Source organism: Balaenoptera ricei, chromosome 9, assembly GCF_028023285.1.
Source record: "Balaenoptera ricei isolate mBalRic1 chromosome 9, mBalRic1.hap2, whole genome shotgun sequence".
NCBI classification, from domain to species: Eukaryota; Metazoa; Chordata; class Mammalia; order Artiodactyla; family Balaenopteridae; genus Balaenoptera; species Balaenoptera ricei.
This window is the reverse complement of record NC_082647.1, coordinates 70,316,605-70,341,056: the sequence shown is the minus strand read 5'-3', so window position 1 is coordinate 70,341,056 and position 24,452 is coordinate 70,316,605. Positions and strand designations below refer to the sequence as shown.

The 24,452-nt window shown below is 37.2% G+C and overlaps 1 protein-coding gene across 1 annotated transcript in view; it reads left to right on the top strand.

The window, feature by feature from the left end:
* Positions 1-24,452, top strand: part of CRPPA (CDP-L-ribitol pyrophosphorylase A) — a 324,433-nt gene that overhangs the window by 103,166 nt on the left and 196,815 nt on the right. Inside the window, exons 4-5 of the mRNA XM_059933945.1 lie at positions 12,509-12,613; positions 20,239-20,284. Of these exons, the coding sequence (XP_059789928.1) occupies positions 12,509-12,613; positions 20,239-20,284 (151 nt within the window). The remainder of the gene's footprint in view (positions 1-12,508; positions 12,614-20,238; positions 20,285-24,452) is intronic.

Genomic DNA, 24,452 nt, shown 5'->3' with positions numbered 1-24,452 from the left:
TTCACCTGTGAAGCCATCTGGTCCTGGGCTTTTGTTTGTTGGAAGATTTTTAATCACAGTTTCAATTTCCTTACTTGTGATTGGTCTGTTCATATTTTCTCTTTCTTCCTGGCTTAGTCTTGGAAGGTTATATCTTTTTAAGAATTTGTCCATTTCTTCCAGGTTGTCCATCTTATTGGCATAGAGTTGCTTGTAGTAGTCTCTTAGGATTCTTTCTATTTCTGCGGTGTCTGTTGTAACTTCTCCTTTTTCATTTCTAATTTTATTGATTTGAGTCCTCTCCCTCTTTTTCTTGATGAGTCTGGCTAATGGCTTATCAATTTTGTTTATCTTCTCAAAGAACCAGCTTTTAGTATTATTGATCTTTGCTATTGTTTTCCTTGTTTCTATTTCATTTATTCATGCTCTGATCTTTATGATTTCTTTTCTTCTGCTAACTTTGGGTTTTGTTTGTTCTTCTTTCTCTAGTTCCTTTAGGTATAAGGTTAGATTGTTCATTTGAGATTTTTCTTGTTTCTTGAGGTAGGCTTGTATAGCTATAACCTTCCCTCTTAGAACTGCTTTTGCTCCATAGGTTTTGGGTTGTCGTGTTTTCATTGTCATTTATTCCTGGGTATTTTTTGATTTCCTCTTTGATTTCTTCAGTGATCTCTTGGTTATTTAGTAACGTATTGTTTAGCCTCCATGTGTTTGTGTTTTTTACGTTTTTTTCCCTGTAATTCATTACTGATCTCATAGCGTTGTGGTCAGAAAAGATGCTTGGCATGATTTCAATTTTCTTAAATTTACTGAGGCTTCATTTGTGACCCAAGATGTGATCTATCCTGGAGAATGTTCTGTGCGTACTTGAGAAGAAAGTGTAATCTGCTCTTTTTGGATGGAATGTCCTATAAATATCAATTAAATCTATCTGGTCTATTGTGTCATTGAAAGCTTCTGTTTCCTTATTTATTTTCATTTTGGATGATCTGTCCATTGGTGTAAGTGAGGTGTTAAAGTCCCCCACTATTATTGTGTTACTGTCGATTTCCTCTTTTATAGCTGTTAGCAGTTGCCTTATGTATTGAGGTGCTCCTATGTTGGGTGCATATATATTTAAAATTGTTATATCTTCTTCTTGGATTGATCCCTTGATCATTATGTAGTGTCTTTCCTTGTCTCTTGTAACATTCTTTATTGTAAAGTCTATTTTATCTGCTATGAGTATAGCTACTCCAGCTTTCTTTTGATTTCCATTTGCATGGAATATCTTTTTCCATCCCCTCACTTTCAGTCTGTATGTGTCCCTAGGTCTGAAGTGCATTACTTGTAGGCAGCATATAGATGGGTCTTGTTTTTGTATCCATTCAGCAAGCCTGTGTCTTTTGGTTGGAGCATTTAATCCATTCACCTTTAAGGTAATTATCGATATATATGTTCTATGACCATTTTCTTAATTGTTTTGGGTTTGTTTTTGTAGGTCCTTTTCTTGTCTTGTGTTTCCCACTTAGAGAAGTTCCTTTAGTATTTGTTGTAGAGCTGGTTTGTGGTGCTGAATTCTCTTAGCTTTTGCTTGTCTGTAAAGCTTTTGATTTCTCTGTTGAATCTGAATGAGATCCTTGCTGGGTAGAATAATCTTGGTTGTAGGTTCTTTCCTTTCATCACTTTAAATATGTCATGCCACTCACTTCTGGCTTGTAGAATTTCTGCTGAGAAAGCAGCTGTTAACCTTATGGGAGTTCCCTTTTATGTTATTTGTTGTTTTTCCCTTGCTGCTTTCAATAATTTTTCTTTGTCTTTAATTTTTGCCAATTTGATTACTATGTGTCTCGGCGTGTTTCTCCTTGGGTTTATCCTGTATGGGACTCTCTGCACTTCCTGGACTTGGGTGGCTATTTCCTTTCCCATGTTAGGGAAGTTTTCGACTATAATCTCTTCAAATATTTTCTGTGGTCGTTTCTCTCTCTCTTTGCCTTCTGGGACCCCTATAATGTGAATGTTGTTGATTTTAATGTTGTCCCAGAGGTCTCTTAGGCTGTCTTCATTTCTTTTCATTCTTTTTTCTTTATTCTGTTCCGCAGCAGTGAATTCCACCATTCTGTCTTCCAGGTCACTTATCCGTTCTTCTGCCTCAGTTATTCTGCTATTGATTCCTTCTAGTGTACTTTTCATTTCAGTTATTGTATTGTTCATCTCTGTTTGTCTGTTCTTTAATTCTTCTAGGTCTTCGTTAAACGTTTCTTGCATCTTCTCGATCTTTGCCTCCATTCTTTTTCTGAGGTCCTGGATCATCTTCACTATCATTATTCTGAATTCTTTTTCTGGAAGGTTGCCTATCTCCACTTCATTTAGTTGTTTTTCTTGGGTTTTATCTTGTTCCTTCATCTGGTACATAGCCCTGTGCCTTTTCATCTTGTCTATCTTAATGTGAACGTGGTTTATGTTCCACAGGCTTCAGGATTGTAGTTCTTCTTGCTTCTGCTCTCTGCCCTCTGGTGGATGAGGCTATCTAAGAGGGTTGTGTAAGTTTCCTCAGCAGGTGGTTTCTTAACCACTGTGCCACCAGGGGAGTCCCTGATTTTTTTTTTTTTTTTAACATATTCAACTTTGTGGTTGAATCATCTATTACCTTTTTCTGTTTTCCACCCTTCTAAATATTATCCTCTTAAATATTATCCTTATTTTATGAGTATAGATACTATCATTCTGGTGTTATTAAGTCTTTATTAACTGTATAGTTTCTAGTTTCTACAAAATACTTTATTTTTTGCCTTTTTCACCTTACCTTTCATTTTAGTTTTACCTTGGGTTTCAGTTAAATCTGGATTTTTTGCTCATGTGTGTATGTTGGAGACTGGTTGGATTTGGTGGATTTTATAAGTGGAGCTGTTGATGGTGACGTTCACTGTAAGGTGACTGGGGTCAGCAGTGTATGTGGGGACCTCTGACAATAGTGTCCTAAGGGCTTCTGCCTGAGAAGAACATTGTTAACACTATTTTGGGCTCCAAGTTTAGGGAGGCAGAGGGTTCTCTGCACCTATGTATTTGTGTGTTTTTCATGTGATCAGTGATAGCACTATGGCCCCCATGCTGGATAATGTCGATACTTTGTGTAGTTACACATTAATTAACTTACTTGATTAAAATCTACCATCTTGCTGTGTGCTTTATTTTTGTTCCTTTTCTTTTTTTCTGCCTGCCTTTGTATTAATTTCTCATTTTATGATTCCCTCTTATCACTATTGACTTTTTACTATAAAGCGTTCGTTTAGTGATTACCTTGAGTTTAAAATCACAGTCACTTTGAAATACTATTACAGCTCTTCATGAGCACCCAGTAACAGGTTGCTGAAGAAGACCCTGCAGGTGGGTATAAACTCCTGTTGTGGCTGTGATTCCCAGAGATTCTACATTCTCCTAGTTTCCTCCACTCAGTATTTAACAGTTTGTCGGAATTTGTAGGTGATTTCTCCTTACCTGCCTGTATGGCACTCTCTCCCTTTTTGGGGGAGGCATGCCTTTTCTTAGATTTAGGGCTACTTGGTAATCCTGTGACATCAGCTCTGATGTTTTGAGAAAAAGTTCTGCTTTTGTAGTTTGTCTGCTTTTTTCTTTCGTTGTGAAATGAGAATCATTTTTGTCAGCTTTCCATATCTAGGCAGAAGTAGAAATCGTCATCCATGTTCTTAAGAAACACATTCTAAGGTTTAATTCTAAAAAAGTTACCAAAAACCCCGTAAATAGTTGTAATATTAATCTATACAGTGAATAACAGCTTCAGACTATTTCTGCCAAGATGGCTCAGTATCTGTTTCTAGTATATATTTCATAAGTACCTGATCCATCATTTTCCTTGTTTCCTGTTGGCTCTGTCGATTGGAATCCTGAAGACTTCATCTAATTTGTAAGCTGTTGCCATCTTGGCTGGTACATCACGTGAGTGGCAGGAGCACAGCATCAAGTAATTCTCATCCCTGAGATACAAAGGAAGTAGCTGTTCCTGTGGGTTCCTCTTAGTATGCACTTTGTGAGCGCTTTTTTTTTTTTTTTTTTTAATATTGCTTTTTCTCATTTTTTGAGATATAAATAGCATACCATAAAATTTGCCCTTTAAGGTGTACAGTAGAACAATTTTTAGAATATTTACAAAGTTATAGAACCATCACCACTATCTAATTCCAGAACATTTTTCTAACCCCTAAAAGAGACCCCATACTCATTAACAATCACCGTCCATCTCCCCCTCTATTCAGCCCCACTATCTACACAGTGTTTCTACAGATTTGTTTATTCCAGACATTTTGTGTAAATGGAGTCATACAATATGTGACCTTTTGTGTCTGGCTTCTTTTCCTTACCATACTGTTTTCCAGGCTTATCCATGTTATAGCATTTATCTGCACTTCATTTATATTTATGGTGAATAATATTCCACTATATAGGTACACCACATTTTATTTATCCATTTTTTAGTTGTTGGACATTTGGGTCGTTTCCATTTTGGGGTTATTATGAATAATGCTACAACGAACATTAGAGTACAAGTTTTTTTGTGTGTGTGTGTGTGAAGATATGCTTTTGTTTCTCTTGGGTATATACTTAGGAGTGGAATTTTGGTCATATGGTAATTCTGTGTTTAACTTTTTGAGCAACTTCCAAACTATTTTCTAAAATGAGTGTACTATTTTACATTCCCTCCATCAGTGTATGAAGGTTACAATTTCTCCACATCCTTGCTGACACTTAACTTTCCATCTTTGTGATTATAGCTATCCTAGTGGGTGTGAAGAGGTATCTCATTTTGGTTTTCATTTGCATTTCCCTACTCAATAATGATGTCAAGCATCTTTTCCTGTACTTATTAGCTATTGTATCTCTTCTTTGAGTCAGTTCTGTTCAAATCCTTTGTCCATTTTTAATTCCACAAAGAAAGGAAGGTCTATTTTGTCTGACATGACTGTTGCTACCTACAATTTCTTGTCATTTCTGTTTGCATGAGATATATTTTTCCATCCCCTCACTTTCAGTTTGTGTGTGTATTTAGCTCTGAAGTGAGACTCTTGTAAGCAGCATATAAATGGGTCTTGTTTTTTTTTTATCCAGTCAGCCACCGCCACCGTAAATGCTCTTTTGATTAGAACATTTAGTCCATTGACATTTAAAGTGATTATTGATATGTTTGTATTTACTGCCATTTTGTTTCTTGTTTTCTGGTTGTTTTTGTAGTTCTTCTCTGTTTTTTCTTCATTTTTTAGTCTCTTCCTTTGTGCTTTGATGATTTTTTTTAGTGGTATACATTTGTTCTTTTCTCTCTAGTTTTTGGGTGTCTATTATAGGTTCTTAATTTGCGGTTACCATGGGGTTTATATATGTTGACTATAACTATATCTACTTGCTTTAAACTGGTAGTCATTTAATTCAAACATACTCTAAAATATCTACCTTTTTTACTCTCCTCACCCACATTTTGTGTTTTTGATGTCATATTTTACATCTTTATGTTTATCCCTTCACTGTTTATTGTAGACAATTTTTTTTTATCTTTTAATCTTTGTACTAGCTTATTTAAGTGGTTGATCCTTACCCCTTACTATATATTTGCCTTTCCTAGTGGGATTTTTCCTTTCCTGTAGATACTTCTTGTTATAGCCTTTTCACTTAGAGAAGATCCTTTAATATTTCTTTCAGGGTAGGTTTAGTATTGAACTCTCTTCATTTTTGCTTGTCTGAGAAGTTCTTTATCTCTCCTTCAATTCTGAATGATAACCTTGCTGGGTAGAGTATCCTAGGTTGCAGGTTTTTCCTTTTCAGTACTTTGAATATATCATGCTACTCCCTTCTAGCCTGCAAAGTTTCTGCAGAGAAATCAGCAGATAGCCTTATGGGGGTTCCCTTGTATATGACTCTGCTTTTTCTTTCTGCCTTTAGAATTCTCTCTTCAACTTTTGCCATTTTAATTGTGATATGTCTGGTGTGAATCAGCTTGGGTTCATCTTGTTTGGGACCTTCTGTGCTTTTTGTACCTAGATATGTGTTTCCTTCTTCAGATTTGGGAAGTCTTCAGCTAGGATTTCATCAAATACTTTTTCAACCCCCTTCTCTCTCTCTTTTTCTGAGACCCCTATAATGTGAATATTGGTATGCTTGTTATCCCAGAAATCTCCTAAACTGTTCTCATTTTTTTCATGTTTTTCTTTTTGATGATCTGATTGGATAACTTCCATTATTCTATCTTCCAGATCACTTATGTGTTCTTCTCTATCACTTAGTCTGCTATTCATTCCTTGTACAGTTTTTCATTTCAATTATTGTATTCTTCAGTTCTGACTGTTTTTTAAAATATGTTCTAGTCCCTTGTTAGAATTGTCACTGTGTTCATCTATTCTTTTCCCTAATTCAGTTAACATTCTTAATACTAACACTTTGAATTCTTTTTCTGGTAAGTTGCTTATTTCTGTTTCATCATTTAAATTTTCAGGGGTTTTCTCTTGCTGTTTCGGTTGAGAGTAGTTCCTCTGTAGTTCCTCTGTCTTTTCATTTCACTTAACTTTTTCTGTCTCTGTGAAGACAGGTGGAGCAGTTACCTATAACAGTGTTAAAGGGGAGTCTTTATGTGGAAGTGTTCGTAAACAGTCTGCATGAGCCCAGTGCCTTTGGTGGAAAAGCTGGATTTGATGTGAACAGAAGTCATGTCCTTCCTTAGGGTATATTGTCAGCTATCACCTTGGTGGGGCTGGAGATGGAGGGGCTAGGGCTGGAGCTCTGTATGGGGTGGGGCTTCCCCTCTGCTCAGTGACTGTTACTGCCCTATCGGGGGCAGGGTCACATCCCAAGTTGATGGAACAGCAGTCTTATGGCTCAGGTTTGAGCTGGCTGTTTTCTTTAAGCATGTGCTCTCCTCTCTCCCAGCACAGGCACCCTCTCCCCAGAGGGGGCCAGTGATGGAGCAGGAGGGGCCCATGCAGGCTCTCGGCTCGTGACAGGTTTTGAGCTGTAGTGTGCCAGCTGAAGACAGAGGTCTGGTCTGTCTCCAGTGTACCATCCCTGCTGCATCTGAGTCTCCTTTGCCCCTCACAGCCCCTGTAGCCTCTGCCAACCGTGCTCAGTTGTGGAGCCATGAGGCAGGGCAGGTGGGGCCCACGTGGCTACATGGGCTCTCGGCATGTATCAGTACACAGGCTGTGGCAGTCCGGCTGCTGTCACAGATTGGGACCACCCCTGATGTGCTGCCTGTGTAAGCATCAGCAGTGGCAACCCCCACCATGCCATGGTCCCATCAGACGCCACCCAGGGTCCGCTTAGTGAGCTGTCTCCCAGGTCCTGGCAGTCCTCGCTCCAGTGCAGAGCTGTGAGGTGAAGTAAGCGTGGCTGGAGCATTCACTTGGTTCAGGCTGGGGCACGTACTGGGGTGGTCACAGGAAACTGGGCAGCCACTGGAGCAGTCCTCAATCAGCCCTCTGCCCCACCTTGGGAGTAAGCCAGCGCTCACATGCTTCTCACAAGTGGAGTCCAGGATTCCCACGGCCCTTCTGTGAGTTCCACTGGCTCTCCAACCAGCCAAGTGAGCTTGTCTTCCCTGTGTCAGATTCCAGGACTGGGCTGCCTGAGACATGGTTTGAAAAGCTTACTCCTCATGGCAGACCCCTTCCCTCTGAGTCCCCTCCCAGGGGCACAGGTCCTGACCTGATCACTTCTCTTCCCTTCCTACTTGATTCTGTGTAGCTCTTCCTTACAGCCTTGTTTGTACAGGAGTCTTTCTTAGTTTCCAGTTTCAATGAGAATTGTTCCATATGTAGATGGATGTTTGATGTGTTTGTTGGGGGAGGTAAGTTCACTTCTTCCTACTCTACCATCTTGATCGATCCCCCCCGCCATCTTTTCACTTTTTGATGGTGTCTTTTGAAGCACAAAAGGTTTTAATATTGATGAGGTCAAATTTATCTCTTTTCTGGGAGGGATTGCTTGCCCTTTTGCTGTTGTTTCCAAAAAATAATTGCCTAATCCAAAATCACAAAGATTCACAGTTGTGTTTCCTTCTAAAGAGTTTCATAGTTTTAATTTTTATATTTACATCTTTGATCTATTTTTAGTTAATTTTTCTATATGGTGTGAGATAGGAGTCTACCTGCATTCTTTTGCATGTGGATATCCAATTGTTTCAGTACTTTTTGTCTTCAAAAGTTAATTGACCATAAATGTAAGGCTTATTTCTCAACTCTCAATTCTAATCAATTTATCAGTATGTCTATCTTTATGTCAGTGCTGTATTGTTTTGATTATAGCAGCTTTATAGTAAGTTTTGAAATAATACTACCTTTTAATATTAAATACCGTAAAACTTATGACTGCCAATTTAAAGTTTGTGTTTTTTAATAATATAATTAGGCAGAATCATTTGCTAGTTTCTGTTCTTAGTCACCTTGGCTGAAAGTTGATATTTTTAGTCTCCCTGGCTGAAAACTTGATAGGACTTTGCAGCCCTTAATTTTTCTGAACAGAGACAGAGGAAAAGTGCCTAGATGGAGACTACAAGTCTGAAAAGAAATTGATGGCTGTGGTTGTAGAAATTCTAGAAAAAATAAAATATTATTCAGCAATTCAGGTCTATAATTTGAATATTATTTGTTGCTGATTGGATTATAAAGTAATTTTAAACTTAACATTTATGGGTTTCCTTTTGGAAACCTGTGTAGCATGAAAAGAGAAGCTTTGGATATATTATATACATGTAATATATCCATATTTTGTTTAGCTGTACTCATGCAGTTATGCATATGTGAAACAAGCAGCATTATATCACTTTCCTTTTTATTAATCTGAAAGAATAAATGTAGATAAATTGGAGTTAGATGTTAAAAAGGCAGAGTCCTTGTTTGATACTAAAATTGTGATGTATCTGTGTGTGACAGAGAGAGAAAGGGAGAACAAGAATACTAATGAACTTACTTTCTAAGACATTGCTGTTTTCTAAGATATGAATATGAGTAATAAAAATATGCAAACAACATATGCACTCACATGCCAAGAATGTGTTTATTCATGATATAGTACATTGAATGTGATGGGTGAAGTGCAAATCCAGCTGATATGATCAGGTATGTGATTCATCATATTTTGCAGACATTGTTTTGTTATACATTTGGAAAAAAATCTCATCTAATAATAGGATCTGTATATTCTTTCCTTCTTTCAATGTTGTTTTCTCTTCCGAGTGTATGTCATTTATTTGTCATTTAGTGTGTGTACATGTATTTGTATGAAAAATGTATTAATTAGTCTCATATAATTTATGATGGGATTCAGAGTTGTTTGGTCTGGATTGATTCCCCCCCCCCAATCAGGCTCTAGGTAATAACATATCCTTTGTCTCTTTATAGCAAAAATAGATTTAAAAAAAAAGTTGTATATATAACCATCCAGACCCTACACTACAATTAATTGGTTTTGTTTCAAATTCATTGTGTAGTGAAAGGTGTAATTACACAGCTCAAATTGCATCCCTTTCTCTCAACATCATTGCTGTTTTCCAGTGGATGGTGGTTTATAAATGCAGGAGTAAGGATGGAATGGGGTCCTTATTTGGTCAAAATAGTCTTATTTTACTCTATGAGGAAAATAGACCTATAAAATTTGGAACTAATTATGAAAATAGTTATTTCCACATATAATTTATAAATTTCATTTTAAAATCCTGTTCTAAAGGTGGGCAGGCCTTTGAATCACATGTTGTTCTTTAAACCAACTCATAATTATGCTCTGTCACACTCACCAAGTATACTGGTGCAACATTTATTTACTTTTCATTAATTTGGAAACAGCATGATTTGCTAAATTATACACTGGTCATTCAGAGTCATCATATCAGATACAATTGAAGGCAAGATTGAATGGTATGTTTCTGCTCCTGCTTTCCAGTCTTTGTTGACATAGAGCATGTGGTGCTGTTTCCCATTATAATAGTGGAGGCCATCTCCAGGAGGCATTCCTGGAGCAGGTCTGACCAGAGTGCACCTGTGGGGATGGTGCAAGAAGCATTCTTTTCCTTCCAGCCCATTTTGGCTCTGCCACGTGTAGATTTATGTATATGTTGCCCACATTCACCATCACTCGAAGTAGGAATGCAGCTACCCTGTTACAGGGAGGTGATAAAAAATGCATTTTGAACTGATGTTGTAAAAAATATCCTATTAAATTTCATTTCAGAGTTTTTATTATGTAATTTTGAAGATTCAGCTGTTTGTTTAGATGAATGCCAACGGCAAACTCAGGTCTTTACTGTGTGCAACTAGATATTCCATAATGTAACATACATGTTAGTGGAAGATAACCTTTTCGAGACAAAAGGTGAACTAACAAAAGTCACTGCTAGCTGACACGTTTTAACAGAGGTTCCTTAAGGAGGGAGACAGAATATTTTAAGCTGAGAGAGGTGAAGATGATTGAATTTTCTTTTTAAATGGAGGAGTTTACACATTCTTAGTTTATTTTAGAAATCCTACCCTGCAGACCATACACATTTGCATTGATTTTTGTGGGACAAAAGTGAAATTGATTCATACCCTATCACATTAGTGTAATTTATAACACCTTTGTATTGCACATTAAAGTTTTTTTTTAAATGGTGAGCTCACACTTTTTTCACAAGTGTGCTTAAATTAAATTTAATATGTGGGGCAAAGAGTAGAAAGAATGGCCTCTCAATACTTCTCTGTTCCTTAGAACATATCCTAAATTTTTTTTTCTCTTTTGCTCTGGAGTTCAATCATCATGCTAGTGATGTTAACAGCTAATAGTTTGTAAGTCCTGACATCTCTTCAAGTATTTATTTCAGTTGAGCTGTTTTAATCAAGCAGTATTTTATTTTATTTTTTATCTTCTGCTTCTCCCACTAAAATAGTAAACTCCATATAGGCAGGGGCTTATAGTGATCATAAAGGACCTGGCAGATCATACTAAAATGTAAACCTTTATCTTGTGGGCAGTGGGAGAGAACAAGGGTTTAAGTGGGGAAATAACCTGATCAGATTTACATCTTAATTTAAAGACAGCTAGAGTTCAGACTAGGATCATGGTGGTCTGGTTGTCGTGAGCGCTTTTAAGGCTGTCCATGAATGTGTTCAATATCTAGCATCTGGAAAGAGGCAGGAAAAGGGTTATTGCTGGTCATCTTTGGGATTTAACCGTGTGTTAGGAGAGAACTCTTTTTTTACTGTAGGTTGGTGTCACTTGCATACTACTAGATGAGCCTGTGCAGACGTTGAAAGTAGAATGCAGAGGTTTACCAAAACTTAATTTATTTGAATGTAACTACTGCTGATAATACTATATTAAAGATGAAAATGTTTAATAAATGTCATGTTATGTAGTATATCAGTATAGAAAGTTTAAGCTGAGACTGTTCTGATTAATTTGGGACTCTGGGTATACTTGATGGTTATATTTTCTTGTACATTAACTTCATAAATCATTAAAATTTGGCATTTTGTGATCGCCAGTACAATAAAGATTGGCAAAGCATGCTAAATGTCATATTCATATTTGTTGCCTTCTTGCAGTCTGTCTTATATGGATATGCTCTTTGTAAAATGCAAATCCAGCAGATGTCTGCAACGTCTGTATCTTTGTTTGGCACTTTTAGCCTGAAGAGTATCCCTGTGCTTGAGTTTTATTCAGTCTTTGGAATGAGATCAGAGACCATTTCCTCTGATGGGCCTTCCCTGATACCCTCATATAGAATTAAGTACTTTATCTCCTGGTCTACTTATAAATATTCCTCTAATGCTCCATATCACATTCTGTTATAAAATATTTGTTATAGATCAACCTCCCCTTCTAGACTTGAGTTCCTTGAGGACACAAAACATGTTTCATTTGTCTTTATATTCTGGTCCTTAATACAAACCTTGGACTTGATAGGTACTTAGTGACTGTTATTCAGCTGAATTATATTGTGTTGGTCATTTTGATGGTTCTGCTTAAAATGCTAAAAAATGTTACTTATATTTTACTAAAATCTAATGGGCGTTTATATTTTTTCTCATAATGAAAGACTGAAATATTTCCATGTTCAGAATCAAAATATATCCTCTAAAAAGGATATATTGATATTTAAAATACCAATTAATAAGAAAGCGGTATAAATATGAGATAAGAGTTTTGGAGTTTTATGGATACCTATATTTGTTAAATCAAGTCTGATACGGTAATCCTCAGTCGTACCTTGAGGCATTTCACAAATGTGTTTGGAAATGTAGTTTTTGAGCAAAGGAAATAAAATATTGTATTTATCTGGCACCTGAAACTATTCAGGAAGTTAAAAACTCTTATGATTGCAACATTCCTGTTTTCTATTTGTTTCATTTGGCTTTTAGGACAAGGGGAAGATTAATCTACCTGATTAATCAGTAGCTAACTAAAGAGTTTGCGAATTTTCTAGGCTCTTTTCTATGTACAGTTGATTATGAAATTAAAAGTTTAGTTTATTTAAAATTATATTTCAACTTCTTAATTCCTTTTTCTTCCTACACAGTGTAGTGACTATGACTTGGAATTTGGAACTGAGTGTTTGCATTTGGCTCTAAAATACTGTCACATCAAAGCCAAACTTATAGAAGGATCTCCTGACCTCTGGAAGGTAAGAGAGTTGGTACTTTGCTCTGTCTTGGTGTGTCATTCCTAAAGACGTATTGTCTACAAGTACAGACAATTTCCAGGTGCTTTAGAAGATAGAGAAGTGTAAAAATATTTGGTTTCATATTGAAACAGTATTTCCAGGAATAAAGATGTGTGCGTATATGCATACATAAAAGGCGTTGAGTCTCACTAGGTTTTCTAAACCATCAAACATGGTATCATTTCTATTGCTTGGTTGCAAGAAAATTCATGCTGGGATAATTTATTCAAACAAATTCCATTTTAGCCAATAAGATTGTTTTATTCACAATTTTTGTGTGTGTTCTTTACGTATAATCTTTTACTCTGTAGCCTTACCTTCAACTGGATTGAGGGTGCAACTCTGCTTCCCAAAATAACATTTCCTCACAGGTCTTGGGGTGGTTGCTCCAACTTAACTGGGTTGAAACACATATCTGCCAGTTTTGACCCAGTGGGGTTGGTGGCTAGAACCACTCACCTCCTCCTAAGAGGAATTGTGCTCTTTCCTGTGGTAAGGTTTGACTGCCTTTATGGCAAACGTCTTTCTTTAGGAGGAATGAAGTGGCTGTTGCACTATCATAGTTCAGCTTCCTGTTGTGGGAGGAGTGCTTTACAGCGTGACTCTCCTGTGTTTGATTGGGTAGAAATATGTTGAATTGAACAGTGTATTCTGAAATAGAATTGTAGGGTCATATCATAGTTTTGAATAAGTATTGCTGCTTTTGAAATGTTGGATGAAATCTTTATAAAGCATCCATCTAAATCTGGTTAGTAAACTTTCATCCTAATTCTGAGAATATATGAATCTAAAAGCATATTTCCTCATTGACATAAAAACAAAACAAAAAGCCCTATGTGTTGATTAGGTATTTTGTAAGTCACCTGGTGGGCCTTGCTGCATGCTAAGATTTTCTCATACATACTTAAATTGTTCTAAGATTACAAAATATTGACATGCCTGAATTATTGCCTGGTGGGGTAAATTAATGCAGTCTTATTGCTCTTTTAAGAGTATCCGAATATCATCAACCCAGAAGGCAAACATTTTATTCATTTTGTTTATCCTTTTCTATATATGGCTCAGATGGTGATATACATATCAATTGGGAGGATTTTGGTAGTAACCAATTAGGTATTTTGTTAAAGATCCTGACCCATGTCACCATAGACCTGCTAGACTTAATTTGCAGGCTATGTTGAAAAAAAAAAAAAAAGTAAAAACTCAAGATATTTTATTGCTACTAACATGTCAGCACTCTCTGGCCTCATTGCTGATGTTTTAGGCTGTGTGAGTATCTACTTCTTGTGGGTATTCTGAGCCTTCTTTAAACTTGTAAAGTACCCTCAGGTCTGCAGGTGAAAGGAAAGCAGCACACTGCTCTTCTTTGAATTTTACACTCTGTCTTCACAGATGTATTTCAGTATTTTTGAGTGAAATCTCAAATTGCACTGCTTCCACCAGCAATACAGTATCACAGTTTTAGTCCGTACATCTTGGCGCTCTGCTTCCCTTTTATGTGCGACAAATGTCAGTGCACTGAGCTGTGGTTGGCCTTTCCAAGTGCTTCTACTCATTCTCCTGCTGAGTCATTTCATAATGCTGCTGTGGGTTGAATTGTGTCCCCCCACAGAAGATATGTTCAAGTCCTAGCCCCTGGCACTTGTGAATGTGACCTTATTTGAAAAGAGTGTTTGCAGATATAATCAAGTTAAGATGAAGTCAGATTGGTAAAGAAGAGGCCCTAAATCGGACCTGTAAGAATAGGAGAAAAGATTCACATACAGATAGGTGGAGAATGCCAATGACAATAGAGATAGAAATTGGAGTGACGCATCGACAAGCAAAGGAAAGTGAGGGATCGCTGGCAACCCCAGGAAACTAGGAAGAGATGGGGAAGGATTCTTCTCTAAAGCCTTCGGAGTGGGCAGTGGCCCTGCTGATACCTGGATTTCACACTTCTAGCCTCCAGTACTGTGAGAGGATATGTTCCTCTTTTAAGCTGTCCAGTTGGTGGTACATTGTTATGTCAGCCCTAGGAAACTAATACACATGCCAAAGGGTGATATCCTGCGAGGCCCAGAGGGGTCATTTTCATAGTATCACTTTCCGAACTGGGCCGGAGTGGGGAAGCCCTGCTCTTAGAATGTTTGAATAATGATGTGCCTTACCAGGATCTTGGATTCTAAAAGGGCATGTAATGCAGTGAATTGGGCAAAAAGTCTTTCAAATTGCAGTTTTGAGGTCTTTTTAAGGTGTCAAATTACTTCTGTGATTGAGGGGAAGTTATTTTGAGTGCACATGGTGTAGTTGTTTCAGATTCCCTATTTCCCTCTTCTGCCTCCTGTCTCATCATCCTCTACCTTTAAAAAATATTTTTGATATTTACTGGCTGTTCATTTAGCCCTATTTAGCTTTTTGATGATACTATATGAGTTGTCTTTAGTATAAGCTTTTAACTTAATTGTATGGTTTTATTTTGCATGGATAAAGAGTATTACCATTTCTGTTTAAACCAAAGCAATGGAATCTACACATTGAAATAAGTGTTCTAATTCAATACTAATTCCAACAATGCTACAACTTTTTACAACTCAGAGTTGAAAGAAGATTTAGTACAATTATGCTAAAACTGGCATTGAACTTGGGTGGCAGGCCAAATACCTGGAACATGATTCAGAAATCTGACACAGTGAAGAGTGCACAGTGAAGAGAGTGCATATTTCAAGAGAATTTTCACCACCACAAAGCAATAAGGCAAAGGAGGATTCTGAAATACAGAGCCAGGACACCTTCCCCTACCCCTCAGAAAGTGAGGGAGTTCACCCCTGGTGCTGGGAAGAATGACTAGAAATTTCTCATGACCACATGTAGGACTGTTATTTCATCTGCTGCCAGAAATCCCAGGAGGACTATTATTTTGTATTTTACATACTTTTATTAAAAAATAAAAGTAAATGCAAAAAGTCAGCATTCACAGTTGAGGCCAACCTTCCTGCTGTAGCTCCTCTGGGTTTAGAGGAAACATCAGTTTTTTCAGATCACCATGCAGGGTAGAGGACATCCTTGTGAATAAGCAAACCCCCCTTCTTCTCCCTCCTTTCCCCTCCCTAAGAGCGACCAACCATAAAAGAATACAGGACCGACTCCTGAGAATAGGGGTTGGCTCTTAAGCTCTGCCTGAGTGGTTGTGCCTAGCCAGCCCTTCCTGAACATACTCTTATTTTAGTGAAATTTCATCTAGTCTACATAAGAGGAGACTACATTTAGTCTCCATTCCTTTAATTTATAGTTGTACCATATTTTTGTCTCAATATAAAGAGTTGGTCACTAACTATACTACACAGACCTAATTGAACAGACTTCTTGTTTCTAAATGTTAAAACTGTCTTCAAGGCATAAAAGATTCATAATAAGTTATTGAAGAAATTTAACTGTATTCCATTGTCTGAAAATGCTTCTTTAGAAAGTGTTGAAGTGTCATCACAACATTATTGGAATGACTGACTTTTGAGGATTTCTTTTGATGGGAATTACTTTTTTTAGATTCAAGTGTTCTAGCATCTTTGTTAAAGACAAAAGAAAATAGTCTCACTTTTTGCTTTTTAACCTCAAAAATACAATGTGGTGAAATTGTGTCTTTTTAGAGGTTTTCATCTAGTTATCCAGTCTAGAGGAAAGAACATTTTCTAGATAGACATATCTAGAAATGATGAACTGGAAATCAGTATAATATCCCCATCCAAATCTAAATCTGTATCTGTCTTCGAAATTTAAGATTTTCTGGCTTTATTCTAATTATTGGAGTACATACTCATTTTCTTATGAGGTGAAAGATGGAAGAACATTAAGTGTAGTCTGATTTATGTAAGGTGGTGGCCAACTGGACTTGGCTCTGAGAAGTCTCTTTAATTTACCATATTGTCAACACAGAGCAAGACAAAGCAGGTACAACAGTGTCCTGTGGAACTCACCTTGAGGTAGCTGAGAGTGCTCTGGCCTAGGAGTTAAAGGCAACTATCTCTGTGGGTCTCAGTTTCAGGTTTCTCTTCCACTGAATATAAATATTTTTAAAGCTAAGTACTAAGATGCAATACTGCACAGAAGCACAGTGAAACAAAACAGGCAAAAATTGAGCTAAACTAGGTGAGTAGCAGATGTGGGTCCCTGAGCGTCAGCTGCACAGAGCGTCCACACTGGTCTTCCGGTGGCCCCTGAGCTCTAAGGAGCACAGCGTGAAAACCAGTGAATCAGAGGATTGAGGCTCTTCTATCACTAGGGCTGATTTTTTTTTTTTTTTTTTTTTTTTAAGTAACTGTTTTCCATACTAAGGTATTATGCAAGGTCAAAGAAAACCTGCAGATCATGCTTACAGAAGAAAATCAATCTCAAAACTGATTATTAAACTTTTCATAAAATTAAAAACAAGGAAAGGACAATCCATATTACTGTAAAAGCTTGATAGAAAAAGCGTCATCAATTCAGAATTAAAACACTTTCAGTACTCTTCCCTTTGAAATATGGCAGCTGTTTTATTTAGAAAAACAGAAGGCTGTTTTTCAACAGTACTTGATAAGTTTGTCAGAAATATTTTGTAGTTTATTTTCCTTAAATCAGTGTTTGTTGAGAAGTACAGTTGAGGTTTTCAGTAAGGCTTTATGTAGAAAATATTAATAAACATCAAAAACTTTAATCTGTGTATAGTACGTATCCACAGCCAACAAGAAAATGTAGACAAAAAGATGAATTTTAGGGGAATTCCCTGGCGGTCTAGTGGTTAGGACTCCGCGCTTTCACTGCAGAGGGCACAGTTCAAATTTTGACGTCTTTCTTGTTTATACAATTACTTATTTAATATTAGTGTAGAAAGAACCTTTAGGTAATAATTCATGTATTTTATTCATAAGACTGATTCCAGTGCAAAAATGTTGTCTTGCAAATATGCTAGAAAAATCTTTTTAGTGTTTGAGACCAAGTTTTTTTCATTTAGAAAACCCATTGTTAACATAGATTTATTTGGAAAAAAGAATAAAGTACTTTCACAATTATTCTATTTAAATTTGGAATGCGGTTTTATCTCTCAAAGAAAGCAGGAAGGAATAAAAAATCAGCTATGGTAATTAGGCATCTTCCTGTTCATTTCTGATTTGAGTTTACCTTACATAGCAGACAGTTATAGGGAAAAAAAAAGCCTTTTCTCATTTATAAATTTATTCATTTATTTATTTATTTATTTATTTATGGCTGTGTTGGGTCTTCGTTTCTGCGCGAGGGCTTTCTCTAGTTGCGGCAAGCGGGGGCCACTCCGCATCGCGGTGCGCGGGCCTCTCACTATCGCGGCCTCTCTTGTTGCGGAGCACAGGCTCCAGACGCGCAGGCTCAGTAGTTGTGGCTCACGGGCCTAGTTGCTCCGTGGCATGTGGGATCTTCCCGGACCAGGGCTCGAACCTGTGTCCCCTGCACTGGCAGGCAGATTCTCAACCACTGCGCCACCAGGGAAGCCCCTTTTCTCATTTAAATTGCAAATATTGAGTGATGATTTCAGATATCTAGTTAACTTTGGGTTTTTATGGAAACAAATGTGTTTTTTTAAATATTTAAATATTTAATATTTAATATTAATATTTAATACCATGAGAGGTAGCTGTGTCCCCATTGCCTGGCCGAAGGCCGGGGGTTAGAAGGTGTTCAGAGGCATTTAAAAGAATAAGTGGATGTAACTGACATGACAGGAGGGCTCTACCACAGGTGCATGTGTGGGTTTGTGTTGTGCGAGCCCCGACTTTCCAGCCTCTTCTCTCACCCGTGAAGCCCCCATGTGGCTCTGCTCTAGGCCTTGAGGATCTCTGCTTCCTGTCTGTCTTGAGCTCCGCAGCCTTGTCTTGTCTTTATTTGGTAGAATAAATATTTATTTATTTATGGCTGCGTTGGGTCTTCGTTGCTGTGCGTGGGCTTTTTCTCCAGTTGCCAAGAGCGGGAACTACTCTTCCTTGCGGAGCGCAGGCTTCTCATTGCAGTGGCTTCTCTTTTTGCGGAGCACAGGCTTCAGTAGTGTGGCTCGCGGACTTAGTTGCTCTGCGGCATGTGGGAACTTCCCGGACCAGGGCTCGAAACCGTATCCCCTGCATTGGCAGGCGGATTCCCACTGGCAGGCAGATTCCCAACCACTGCGCTACCAGGGAAGCCCGAAACAAATGTGTTTTACTCAATTCTTATAAGAGAAATTTATCCTCTAAAATGTTGTTTCTGCAGGTTGAGTTTTGCTCACTGTTTTCGTTGCTCTCTTCCAGCCCTTAGAACAGGATGTACAACATGGTAGTTATTTGATAAATATTTATTGAATGAGTGAATGAGATCAATACATTCTTTAATTTGGTAAAATGCATAGTCTGAAGCTTTAAGTGTCTGTTTTCTATTTTTTTCCCCAGATAAGAGAACTGCATTTTGGATCAGTAACGATAGTACTAGTTTTGGTTCACATGTGCTTGTTTTAGACATAATTTAACAATGTCATATTTGATTTTAATAGATTGGTTGAGTGCTTGAGGAAATTTCCATCTGTCTTACAAGTTAGCTGCTACATTAGTTCTGGATTGTAAGGTATAGTTTTGGACCAGGGTTACCTGCCAGGATACAGGCATAGCAGGGAAACCTATTTTGGGTAGAAGTGCCCTGAGCCACTTAGCTGAACAAAGTTTCTGTACAAGTTTAGTTAGGATATAATCTGGAGGAAAATAGTCCAAATTATAGACATGGAAGGGTATTAATTAGTGAGTATTTCTCAAAGTGGGTTTTTAGACCATTTGCATCATAATCATCTGAACACGTGAATGATAAGCTCCTAAGACCATATAGTACTTATTAATATATTTGATTATTTACTATGTTCTTCAGTTCTGTGATGTAGGAAAAGGGATTCTGCAGTGCCATGCACTTGACATGTTCTGTACCTGAGCTCACTGGATGTAGTCTGGGAACTATCTGCTGTAGGACCATGCAGGGTATATTACAAGGAATAGGTTATTGCAAGGAGGCTGTATGTTCTTAAGCAAAGATCATGATTGTTCTTATATACATGGTGGTACCCTCCAGGCTCTTTCTGTCAGTTATGTATTAATAAAAATCTTAAAAAGGTGAACCTTATCTGGATGTATACAGATAAACTCAATTCAGAATGAAGACCCTCAATGTGAATTGGTCTTTCAGAATTATCTCATTTCAACTGAAAATGCAATTTGGTAATTTTTTTAATATATACTTTTCCTTTTTTCCTTCCAACATAAAACCTACTATTAAACAATAATTCTAATACTTTTATTTAAATGCTACCACATTTTATTTGATATAATACTTATATTAATAAGACTTTGGTAACCACTGCCACATAACGTCTCAATTTACTTAAAGATTTAAAAACAAATCTTCAACCATTTGTAGAAACAATATATATTTTTTCTGAATAAACTGATGTTGTTATAATTTAATAATTGTCAGTATTATGTGTTTATAGTTTCTCCAAAATCAAGAATTTCCTTGGGGGCATAATTTTATTGCTTTCACATTCCTTCCTACTCTGTTAAGTCTAATGAAGTTTATCTGTCCTCTAGGTGACCTACAAACGAGATCTGTATGCAGCTGAATCGATTATTAAGGGTATGTTTGGCCTTATGACTGTCAGTTCCTATGTTTCAAAAATGTAAGCCAGTTGAGAATTTCTCATGACATTTTAAAGCCCAGAATTCTCAGAAGTATAAATGCTGTAGGCCACAGAGGTCTGTGAGTTGTTTTTTTGAAAAATAATTACACTTATTTTGTGTCCTGCTTTGAAATATCACTTATTATGATTTATATAACATTGGTTTTAGCTTTTATAAAGGAAATACTTTATTAATTTGAGAAACGTAGGTGACATTGACACTATTCGAAGTGAAAACTGATATTCTAATTTGTAAATATATTATATTTTGTTTTTATTTATTCAGAGGACTGTCTACCCCCTCCCAACACTGCCATATCAGTATATTAGACAGCATGTTTTGCATGAGAAAAAAAATTTTCTGAAATAGAGAAATTGGGCTTAATGATTTTTAATTCCTTTTAGTTCTGACAATGACTGCAATTTTGGTTTGTAATTTTAGGTATTATATATGTAATAACCCCTTTCTCATTCTTTTCATCTCTGACTCTAAGATCTCAGCTACACAGAAGTAGTTTATTTCATAATCAACAAATATTTATTACTGTGCTTGACACCGTGCTAGAAATGTAATGATGATGTACAAGGGACATTCATTCTGTACTTTTGCAGCCTCCACAGTTCAAATCAGTTTCTTAACCTTGGCACTATTGGCATCTTAGGCCAGGTAATTCTTTGTTCTGGGGACTGTTTTGACAGGCAACATCCTAAAAGTTGCCTGGCCTCTACTCACTAGATGCCAGAAGCACTCTTCCCTCCCTCCCCTCCCCTGCTGTGACCATCAAATGTCTCCTGACATCACCACTGTTGTATGTATACATGGTCCTAGCCAAAATCAGAGGGGTCCACCCCCAGTGCCTAAGCAAGTGTGGTGCTTTACAATCTATTTGTAATTTACTCCTTCAAAAATATGTTAAGGGCAGAACGATGTACTCAGATAGCGACTGAGAAGTGACCTTGTAAATTCAGATGTTGACTGAAGTTGAAAGAAATACTGAATGGGAATTGTGAGGGCAACAGTTTTTATTTTATTTTATGGAAAGCCTATTTAACAATCAATTGGCTTCACATTCAGAAGACTGAAATCTTTTCTTTGTTCATAACATTCTGTATTTGTAGTTTATCCTCATGTTTTTTGTCCTTCAAGAATATTGTGTTTCAAACCATTAATGTACTTTAATTTGTGTATCTGTGTATGTAAACAGATCATCTATAGCTATAAATCAAAATGTTGACATATATTTATATATGAGCCAGGCTATGTATAAACATTACTCTGGAGAAGTTGCCTAAACCATGTTGTAGTTCGCTATATTCTCAGCACAAGGAAATATAAAACTCAGTCTGGTTTCTTTATAAACTCATATCTCTATGACCTACGTAAAATGGAAGTGAGCCATTTTGTGAAAAGTTGGTAAGTGGTTCAACTGAGGATGCTACGTATCTCAATACTTTGCCTATGTATTATCAAGAGCAGGCTTCTTATCATGTAAAAGCCTACAGTTTTTTTTTTAACATTTTAATTAATTAATTTATTTATTTATTTATGGCTGTGTTGGGTCTTCGTTTCTGTGCGAGGGCTTTCTCTAGTTGCGGCGAGCGGGGGCCACTCTTCATCGCGGTGCGCGGGCCTCTCACTGTCGCGGCCCCTCCCGTTGCGGAGCACAGGCTCCAGACGCGCAGGCTCAGTAGTTGTGGCTCACGGGCCCAGTTTCTCCGTGGCATGTGGGATCTTCCCAGACCAGGCTTCGAACCCATGTCCCCTGCATTGGCAGGCAGATTCTCAACCACTGCGCCACCAGGGAAGCCCCTAAAAGCCTACATTTTAAGTATAATTGCAGGGGACTTTAGTTTTGGAAATTGTTTGCAGAGAGAAATTGTTTTGTTTAGGTAACATGTCCTAGTATGCTCCTTGTCAAGTATTTAAAAAGTGTTCTACTTTTATTCTTAGGGAAAGTAACCGGTCTGGTTGTCAACAGCTGATTTAGAGAAGAGTCTCCTTATGTTCTTTCAGATTTGCATTTCTAATAACTTCCCAAGAGACTCTGATGTTGCTCATACCCTTTGAGGACCACTGCTGTGGTGCCTTTCTACTCTGTTTGGGTTTCTAGACCAGTAGTGTTGGGATTACCAGAGAACTTGAACGCAGAATGTCTGGCCCTGACACAAGTCAGAATCTGCGTTTTAACAAAAACTCTGGCTCATTAGTTTGTACATTAATTTCCAGAAGCATTCTTCTAGGCTACTCTCCAGTCTTGAATAGCTGATTTTTTTTTTCCTAAATAATATCTTTTATTGTATTTAGAGCTTCAAGTCTTTCCACGCTGTCAGTTTCAAATGTTTGTTGGCTCAACTGGGATTGCTACCTGCCTCCATGACTTGAACTAATACTGTCTCTGAGACCTCATAGTAGAAACAATTCCGGGCATAGGAAAAGGAAAACTCTTAGATTTTTAAAAATAAAATTCTAAAATAGAGTATGGTATATAGCAGGCTAACTATCTGAGCTATCTATTCACCTGTATGCGTTTTACATGCAAATGTTCAAAGTATTTTTCTAGGCACTTGTATGACACAGCATTTACTGGGTACTTACTTTGTGCCAGGCATTGTTTAAAGCATTTTATATAGATTATCTCTTGCTTCTCCAAGAACTCAATGATGTTAAGTAGTGTGGTTGTTTCTGTATTATAGGATATTCAAGCGTCCTAAGCAAATACTAATTTAAGAAGGATAGAAAATTAATTCTTAACTATAAATTTTTCTACCTTAGTCAGTTTACCTCTTTATACAGCTGTTCTCCCTTTTTTCCTTAAGCAGAGATTGTTCAGATTCCCTTCTCTGAAATTCTTGGGCTACATGTGTTTAGGAATTTTGATTACTGTGTATTTTCAGAAGCTACTGCTGTATGTCGTACATTATATCACATTACCAGTGGGATTTGGGACCTTACCACATAATGAAACTTACAGTACATGAATATTTATGCTCAGTATTTGGAATGACTATAAAGCCCCTAGCTAGTTCAAGTTTAGGACTCATTTTGCCATCAAATTTTTTTTTTAATATCTTTATTGGAGTATAATTGCTTTACAATGGTGTGTTAGTTTCTGCTTTATAACAAAGTGAATCAGCTGTACATATACATACATCCCCATATCTCTTCCCTCTTGCGTCTCCCTCCCTACCCCACCCCTCTAGGTGGTCACAAAGCACCGAGCTGATCTCCCTGTGCTATGCGTTTGCCATCAAATTTATATATGAAAACAATTTTTAAAACGTTTAAGAACTTTTTGGATTTTAGCATTGACTGTAAGTTGGTGTGACCCTCTTTTAGATTTGATTCAGTGAAGGTGGAAAGAATGTCTATTCTTTTTTCTCTCCTCTGACATTGAGTTGAACCAAATTTATTGGTATTTTTTCTTTAGAATGTAAGGAACATAAATTATGGGAATAGATGGCCTTTTCCTCCCACCTGACCTCTCTGCCTGCTTCCAGCACATGCATATTGAGCTCCAGTATATATATCTATCTTTTTTCTTTTTTAAAATAGAGATGATATAATATTTGAATGTATGCACTTTTGTCAAGGTTTAGAACCAGGACTTGGAGCACATGGCACTCATGCCAGGTACTTTATATGTTATTTCATTTGTTCTGTATAATGCTCTTAACATAGATATTACTGCTCCTAATTTTGCAAGTGGGAAAACTGAAACTTAGTGAGATTAAGTACTTTCCTCTAGGTCACATAGTAAGAACAGTATCCACAATTTAATCCCCTTCTCCCTTCACCTTAAGCCTGACTCAATTCTGGGACGTGGCCACTTTGTACTTCTGAGTCATGTCCCTGCTCACATTGACCACTAAAGTGGATATTGGATTCAATCTCTCTCTTTGGTGGGTACAGCAAATGGCTTGTAAAATCTAGCCTGCCCAGTTCAGGTTCTGTTGGGTTAAAACCGTGTCTTCAGCTGGGAAGAATGATCACACAATTGATGCTGAAGATGTTATCTCCTAGTGCTGTGCTAAGCACACAGTAGTATTCTAGAGAGTGTGGGAGTGTGGGAAAAGCAGATAATATTGAAACAGCAGATTTCTAGACAAGACTAGAGAAAGAATAAA